Below are 8,630 nucleotides of genomic sequence, written 5' to 3'. Positions count from 1 at the left end.
ACATTTTATTTCTTTGAACAAACCAAATGTTTTATAATGTGTTTGTTGTGCTGTAAGGAGCTATTCCGAAAACCCTCCAGAATCCAAAACCTGGTATCAAAATAAACGTGGTACTTTGGAGGCATCTAATTTTGTTGATAAATGTATTCATTTGTTTCACTAAGGACTGTGGTAAAGCCTGCATGATCTGTCCTCAACAGGATGGAGTAGGCCCATGGCCTGAGCCAGATGCTCTCCCACAGTTCGTCCATCATCAGCGAGGGGAGACTCAAAAGGGCAGAATAGTTCAGGAGCACATTGCTCTAAATGTGGGCTCCAGTGTCTATGGAGAACCCCCTCTCCCCAAAAATCTCTGCCTCATCAGAAAAGAACCCAGACCAGCCCCAAGTCCAGAAGAGAGTCTGCCATGGGACGTCCCACAAGGACCACTGAAAGTAAAAAAAAAAAAAAAAAAATATATATATATATATATATATATATATATATATATATATATATATATATATATATATATATATATATATATATATATATATATATATGTTGTTGTTTTTTTCAAGGAATTTGATTTAAAAAAATAAAAAATACAATTATAAAAAAAAAAAAAAATAAACTGTCTTTTGGGAATATTTTTGGCAATTGTTTCTCATATGTGGTCTGATTATTTTTGTCAGATTAATCCTGTTTTAGTTACAGATCAGAGTGAGTGGCCAGAGGGGTAGTTTGGGGATTAGCATTGCTGGTGGAAAAGGCTCTTTGCCCTACAAACAACAGGATGAAGTAAGAGTTGTAAAATGTTAGTTTCAAATAGTGCAATAATACAAGAGCATTGCACTTATGAAGTCCCTGCCTTTTTCAGGGCATTTTCATTTCCAGAGTGACAGAAGGAGGGCCCTCAGAAAAGGCAGGGGTCCATGTTGGAGACCGACTCCTTGAGGTATGACATAAAAGCATAATTTCCTTGGTCTCATATTCTTAAATGAAATATCTTTGATAACGCTTGAATTTGCATGAAAGAAAACTACAATACTGTGCTAGTATATGTGCTGTAGTTCCCCACGTGGCCTTTAGAGGGCACAATGACACAACATTTCTCAACACCGATGAATGAAAACTAAATTAACTGAACGGGAAATTCAAATCTTCTTCATCCCAGTGGAGCAGAGAGTGAATATTTTACTCCAGTTGTTCTACTATCTCTGACCCGGGGCTAAAGTTATAATGTTACTGCTGTCCCTCAGGTCAACGGACTCAGCATGCAAGAGGCCACCCACCAGCACGCGGTCAGCGCCCTGAGGAATGCTGGGAGCTCCATCCGGATCAAGGTGCTCAGAGACCCGCTGACCCCCCGGGAAGAGGCCCTAGATGTACAGGTCAACCCGGGCAAACTGTTAAACCGCCAGGAAGCCCCGGCCAACGGGGGGAAGGCGCACAAAACGCACAGCACGCACAACTGTTTGTCCAACAAGATCGAGGCGGTGCTCTGTAATGGAAACGGAGTGGTGAGTAGTTTATTAGAAAGGAAGTACCACTGATATTAGGCTTACAGACAGTCAATAACATCCATTTTTTATTAGGTTGATTTGAAAAAAGACATACGCTTGACTGAAATAAAGAAAGAACCTCCAACCAATGAAGATTCACACCTGGAGAAACACACAATGCCAGTAAGATCATTTTATTAATCCACAATAGTAGCCTACCATTCGTGAATGACTTGGGGTTATTTTGATTTACATATTTCAGCTGTAGGCTATCCAATCTGATTTATTTCTCTTTTTTATATTACCTACACTTCTCTCTCTCTCTCTCTGGTCTCTCTATCTCTCTTTCTGTGCCCCCTCCCCTCTCTCTCTCTGGTCTCTATCTCTCTTTCTGTGCCCCCTCCCCCCTCTCTCTCTCCTCTCTATCTCTCTTTCTGTGCCCCCTCCCCTCTCTCTCTCTGGTCTCTATCTCTCTTTCTGTGCCCCCTCCTCTCTTCTTGCCCTCTCTGTGTTCCTGTGCCGCTGTTGCTGGTGGTGGTGATGGTAATTACCTGCAGATCCCGCGGATCATCCTCACTCATCCCTCTACGTCAGATGAAGATGTGGAGCTGCTGACACGGAGCCCGGGCACAGAGCAGTCCTTTGCCTTTGACATTTGTGAGCACGTCCCTGACTGTTTCGACAACGCTTTTTACCCACCTTGACCGCAGCCAGAGTCACCTACAAGGAGCAGTGATCAATGACCCAGTCCCTTATGCCATACTTAGAAATAGAACGTAACACAAAAGCCTTTTACTGTCTTTGCCAAAAATTGAAAATATTAACTTTTCACTCATCTGGATTATTATCCTGTCTGTTCACATAAAAAAATATATATAATAATAATAATACAATAATAATAATACAATCTATTTATGTATATATATAGTGCCTCTTGGATGACTCAAAAATGATTTTTACTGTGTTATTTAATCACAGGATGAGGCCAGGTTACTAATCTGGTCACGGTCATAAATTTCACATAGACTCTGATTCTGAGAAAAATGTATAGGCCTATTAAAAGTTTAAAAGCTTGCCCAGGGCTATAATCAGCTATGTGGTGCCTAATGACCACTGGACATAATCATCTATGTGGTGCCTAATGGCCACTGGACATAGGCTGTAATTTTATGTTAAATAATTTTTTTTATTGCCGATTTATTAAAACATTTCACCAAATCTTCTGTTTTAAACATGCTTTTTGAACTTAAAAGAACTGCACATGCATAATGGTTACCACATAGTTAGCCTTTGTGATACTTTTGAACTTTTAATATTTGAATATTTCAAAAAGTCTATGAGGAAAATTTACTGAAACTGCAGCACAGACCCAAATTTGCTTAGCTTCTGAAATCTGACAAAATCGGGCATTCTAAAAGTTGTGCTCTGTTTTCATTTGACCCATCCTTCAATTGTCAGAAGCAATGTGTGAAGAAGAACGCTTGACCTTATCTTTAGCCATGACTGTAGCTGAAGGGAAAAGACTCATCTCTCAACAAGATGGATAGCTGCAGACCTCCACCAAGAGGACCCAACCCACAGGCATCCATCAACCCTAAAAGTAAACTATAGCAGCAGCCGTGCTAAAAGTCCACTAAAGACCACTGTTTTTGGATGTTGTTTAACACTACAAAAATGTATATTGTTTTTACACTAAAGACAAGCCCAAACCCTTTTCCTAACCTGAACCATCACAGATTTGTGCCTACTCTTAACCAAACACATGGCCTATGGCAACACATTCACAGACACACTACATCTAATGACACTTAAATATGCTGTAGTTTTTTTTGTTTGTTTGTTTATTTAACCTACAAGCTTTAGAGAAGAGGCAACACAAAGCTGTTCATTTCAAACAACAAATGAAATCTCTTGGTTTTAGCTCTTAACAATTTGATATGAGCTTTACCTTTAACAGACAATGACCTAAAGGAACACCTGACATGTGGGTGGAGGTGCGTACTGGTAGAGGTCCGTGGATTGGGGTCCTCTGGATGGAGTTCTACAGCCAGACTCTTGAACTCAACACAAATAGGACCCCATAGAGCAGGACATTTGAAGCTTTGTTTTCAGGTACAAATACTATATAACAAACTAACTAAATACATTATTTACTGTTTTGTATAAATTGCTCAAATGTTCAAATCCAACATCTTTCTTTTGCATATTGGACGCATCTGGTTCATGTAATTTGTGTCTTCTTACTTCATGCGTGACTGTATGTGCCACTATCAGAAGTGCTTTGCTATATCGACTACCTCTACATCTTCATACACTGTGAAAGGTCGTGTTGCTTTGACAAATCTATTACATTCATAGTCACAACCTTTTGTGGTCCTGAAATTCCACTTGATCAAGGCTAACTCCAAGGCTGTGACCCATGGAGACACTGATCACTTCTTCGTGTCTGCTACAACTTCATGTCCGAATGAACACACTGTTACTGGGACAGAAAGATGAAAATATGATGTAACAGTCTATGGGAAATCTAGCCCTGGATCTAGTATGTTTTTGTGAATGGAATACATTTTGCTGTCTATTTGAGATTCCCCGTTAGTATCAAGGAATGTTGATGTTAAGGTAAAACATTTTCAAGTTTGAACGTTATATGTGTGTCTTGAGGATATTAAGTAAGACTTGTTGTGCCAAGGACAAGATGGTACTCTGAAAAGCCTGTTAATGTTAGACTCTCCAATTGCACAACACTTTTTTTACGAAATAAAAAAATCAATTGTTTTCATTGAAGTTATTAAAGTTATTTTTAAAAGTACCAAAGTAACTCAAATGGCGTTTGTGCGTCAGTATTGGGGCGGGCTTGAAAGATGATACAAGTCATCTTTGATATTGCACAAATGTACTTGCTCATTTCATCTCTCTCTAGAGCAGGGGTGTCAAACTCATTTTGGTCCGGGGGCCGTATTCAACCTACTTTAATCCCAAAGGGGCCGGATCAGAAATCTCATGGCATATAAACCCCAAAAATAACAATAAGTTCAAATATTTGTGCAGAGAAACACAACTCTATTAGAGAAATCTTTTTTAATTGATGAACTCTTTCTTTTACAAAATATTATAATATTATGAACAACCTGAAACTTTAAGAAAAAATGCAATTTCAACACAATGTTTTAACATGAACTTGTATGTAAATAGGAATAAGTCAATTTTTCTTGGAAAATCCTGCACTTGACTCCACTTTTCTCATGTTGGACATTTTGCTGATGAGGGTGTCACGGTCAACAGTCAAAACGATCGTCCTTTAAGAGCATTTGGAAAGAGACAAGTCTTCATTTGTGCTGCTCTGGTGGGAGGGGCCACGCACAGAGGCACTGGAGACGCTGCTATGATAAACACCGCAGAAAATTACCAATATTTTAATATAAAATATAGTTCAAATATTTTAGTAGAAAATCAGCCGAGGGCCACATTAAAGGTCTTGGAGGGCCGGATCTGGCCCCCAGGCCGTATGTTTGACACCTGTGCCCTAGAGTATTTTGACTTGGCCTAAAACAGCAGCACACAGAGATGTAGGTGTAGTTTACTGGAGCCACATACCTTTGAGAACACATCCACTGTGGGTTTTTTGATTCACTGTCATTTCCTGTCTGTTCAAGTCCATATGGTGAGAATTAGGCTTCGTCTGTCCCCTGGGTCACTCATATCAAGTCAGTGCGACTCACAAATAGAAATAGGTAAGAGCAGGAGATGGGTAATATGCAGTCTCACTGAGGTAATTATCCTGTACAAATATTTCTTTCTCCTCATTTCAGGGACCTTCCATTGTGCTTGGTTTTCATCCAGAGTTTTAATGGAAAATGTAATCAAAGGAAAGTGGTGAAATTAAGATTTTGACACAACCAGGCGTGTGTGTGTGTGTATATATATATAAAAAAAAAAATGTGTTTCTCACCTTCCACGGTGGTAGGTCTCTCTCACCCTCATTGAGCTCGGGTCCTCTACCAGAGGCCTGGGAGCTTGAGAGTTCTGCGCAGTATCTTTGCTGTTCCCAGTACTGCACTTTTCTGGACTGAGATGTCCGTTGTTTTTCCCGGTATCTGTTGTAGCCACTCTTCCAGTTTGGGGGTTACAGCCCCGAGTGCTCCGATCACCACAGGCACCACTGATGCCTTTACTTTCCAGGCTCTCTCCAGCTCTTCCTTGAGCCCCTGGTATTTCTCTAGCTTCTCGTGTTCCTTTTTCCTGATATTACCATCGCTTGGTATTGCGATGTCAACCACCACGGCTCTGCTCTGTTTCTTATCCACCACCACTATGTCTGGTTGGTTCGCCATCACCATTCTGTCAGTCTGTATCTGGAAGTCCCACAGGATCTTGGCTCGGTCATTCTCCACAACCTTTGGAGGTGTTTCCCACCTTGATCCTGGGGTCTCCAGCCCGTACTCTGCACAGATGTTTCTGTACACTATGCCCGCCACTTGGTTATGTCGCTCCATGTATGCTTTCCCTGCCAGCATCTTACACCCCGCAGTTATGTGCTGGACTGTCTCAGGAGCCTCTTTGCACAGTCTACATATATATATATATATATATATATATATATATATATATATATATATATATATATATATATATATATATATATATATATATATATATACATATATATATACATACACACAGGCATATATATATATATATATATATATATGCCTGGATGTGTCAAAATTTTTACCACTGGACTAAAATGTGGACTAAAATAGGTACTTACTTAATTTAGAAACTTACATTTCAGTACCAACCAGGCAGCTTCAGTGGGGCTGAGATAAAGACAGTCACATCTGCTCTAATAACGCTGTGTTTAGAGCTTATGTGGGCCCACCTAAATATGCAAATCCTAAATATCCGAACATGATTAAATGGAACTCAAGGCCATATATTTATACTTGTATTGAGACAAAATAGATTTATTTTAATATGCGCATATTTAAAGGGCCCATATTACACTATTTTCTGATCTATGTTATAATGTTTCTTCATCAAAAATAGACCTGGAGTTGTGTTTTGTTTCATTCATGCATGTTGAACATCCTGTATATTAGGGCTGAGGTCTTCTCTCAAATAACACTCAGATAACATTCTGTTCTGTCTTGTAATATCATGTGGTAATACAGGAAGTGCTTCACTGTGTTTACACTGTCACTAGAATCATTTGGATCATTTTAGACCTGTAACTGACAATCTCTACTGAACTTAAGGTGAAAGGTAGCTCTTAACTTGAAAACTACCGCTACATGACATCACAAGGTGAAGCAGAGCATCTTGAGTTTTAGAGATGTAGACAGGCTGAAAAAACTGACTGATAAAGAGTTACTGAAACATGTGCAAATGAAACAAAACACAACTCCATGTCTGTTTTTGATGAGGTAACAACAACATTATTACATGTCTTAAAGCTCAAAACAGTCAATTTTGTGTAATATAGAACCTTTAATTATATCAAACTGTTTCAACCAAAGTACTTAAAAATATAAGAAAAAACATTTGTACATTCCACTTGTGAAGATTCCTGTTGTGAGGGCAGAGTAATAATAAAGAGATCAACACAAGGATATTATTTCACCATAAACTCACTTTCCACACATAAAATATATAAATAGAGAGATTAGCCTCTCTGCGATGTGCAGCATTACAGTTATTGTAGGCCTTGATCAGCTTCAGACATGCAACCCTTCAGTTGTGTCTCGTCCATTTGCTTTTGAAATATGTTGGAATATTGTTGGACACAGCTTTGATTTAGTCAAATTTACATTTGGAGGAGTAATCTGAGGAGCCATCTTATTATCTAATGACACAGGGAAAGAAGGTATCAAAATGGGTGAATTATATATATATGTTTAATTGCACAATACCATTTTCCCTCTCTGATGGCTTGTGAACCTGAAAAAAATAGATCAAATATTTAGCATTTGCTACCGCTATATCTTAAGGCTAAAAGGCAATATTATTATGGATTCCCAACGTGCCAGAGACAAGATAGGATTTGCTCAGAAAGTGCGCATCAACAGGGTTATAGATGTGTATAATGATGTGACACTGAACTAAGAAAAAGGAAGTTGAAGGTAAAATGTTAGAAGATGTGGTTGTCAGAAGTTCTTGTCAATGTCTGGTGAATTAAATGAATGCTTTTTTTCACCATATATATTTTTCTCAGATATTCAAAAGTGCGTTGAAGTTGAGCTAATGATATAGGGAGTGTTTGGCATAAACACCTGCAGGCATCGTCTCTGATCAAAGGAAATGTACTGGATCGACATAATGGTTCCAGGACTGGGCAGGGTCAGTCCCATAAATGAAGCTTAGTAAGACTGTTTACTCTCATTTGTGTTTTGGGGGGAAAAATGTCTCTGTCTCTGCTCTTCATTATTTGATTATTGGTTGATGAAGCTGAAATGCATCTTCATATTAAAAAGATCCTGTTTATTACATGTATTACACATGCCTTATATTATATTTTACATTATACTTTTTCTGTTTTTTTTGTGCAATTCTAATTTGAGGGTTGTGGGTCAGTTTTCAGACTATTTGAGTTCATTCTGATGTGAAGCAGTGTCATTGTTCAAAGCGCTCATTACAATATGAGCCACAGGTCTGAGGAATGATTGTGATATTGTGTTGTGTGACGGGCAGAGGGAGGGGGACAGGCATGAACAGCTGTGACAGGACTGAAGTATGTGGTGTACTTAAAGGATTAGCCTCTTGGTCTGCTTTCACTGCAGATAGGACCGCCACACCACAGCAAATACACACGCTGCAGATGAGTTTGTTTTGCACAGCCTCATAACTCATTAATGACAGCACGCTGAGGTGTCACTGTCGTGTCTCTGAGCTGGCTTCAGGGTTCAGATCATCACAGGGATAATTTAACAGAATCCTGGCTTAAAATAGAAGAAAACCGTCTTTCTGTTAAAAAGCATCTTTTACTGTGCAGTTTAAAGCTCAGCTGTCACTCAAGCTGAGTTCAAAACAAGCCCTTATTCAATAGCTGCTCCGAGCGGCAGCTGCAGCTCAGAGCAAGGTAATAACGTTCATTCATTTGTTGCACAATCATCTCGTGTTGTGATTGGAGTCAGTTACATCTGAAGATGA

General features: G+C 39.1%; 1 protein-coding gene across 1 annotated transcript; it reads left to right on the top strand.

Annotated features, from left to right (window-relative positions):
* The first annotated feature begins 182 nt into the window (after positions 1 to 182).
* On the top strand, positions 183 to 2,188 carry LOC129411617 (protein scribble homolog). The gene is made up of 6 exons (XM_055162968.1): positions 183 to 434; positions 691 to 780; positions 860 to 937; positions 1,242 to 1,502; positions 1,578 to 1,667; positions 2,042 to 2,188. The coding sequence occupies exons 1-6, from the start codon at positions 183 to 185 to the stop codon at positions 2,186 to 2,188; spliced, it is 918 nt and encodes a 305-aa protein (XP_055018943.1).
* Positions 2,189 to 8,630: the final 6,442 nt, after the last annotated feature.

This window comes from Boleophthalmus pectinirostris, unplaced genomic scaffold (assembly GCF_026225935.1).
Source record: "Boleophthalmus pectinirostris isolate CB_2022bp ecotype Guang Dong unplaced genomic scaffold, ASM2622593v1 HiC_scaffold_5, whole genome shotgun sequence".
NCBI classification, from domain to species: Eukaryota; Metazoa; Chordata; class Actinopteri; order Gobiiformes; family Gobiidae; genus Boleophthalmus; species Boleophthalmus pectinirostris.
This window is presented reverse-complemented; position numbering and strand designations above follow the sequence as displayed.

What these genes read in the sequence shown, in the direction of transcription:
- LOC129411617 (XM_055162968.1), top strand. Translation starts at nt 183, where the DNA reads ATGATCTGTCCTCAACAGGATGGAGTAGGCCCATGGCCTGAGCCAGAT. An exon ending in TCCCACAAGGACCACTGAAA is followed by an intron (nt 435 to 690) that starts GTAAAAAAAAAA and finishes ATCCTGTTTTAG; the next exon opens with TTACAGATCAGAGTGAGTGG. An exon ending in TCTGTAATGGAAACGGAGTG is followed by an intron (nt 1,503 to 1,577) that starts GTGAGTAGTTTA and finishes ATTTTTTATTAG; the next exon opens with GTTGATTTGAAAAAAGACAT.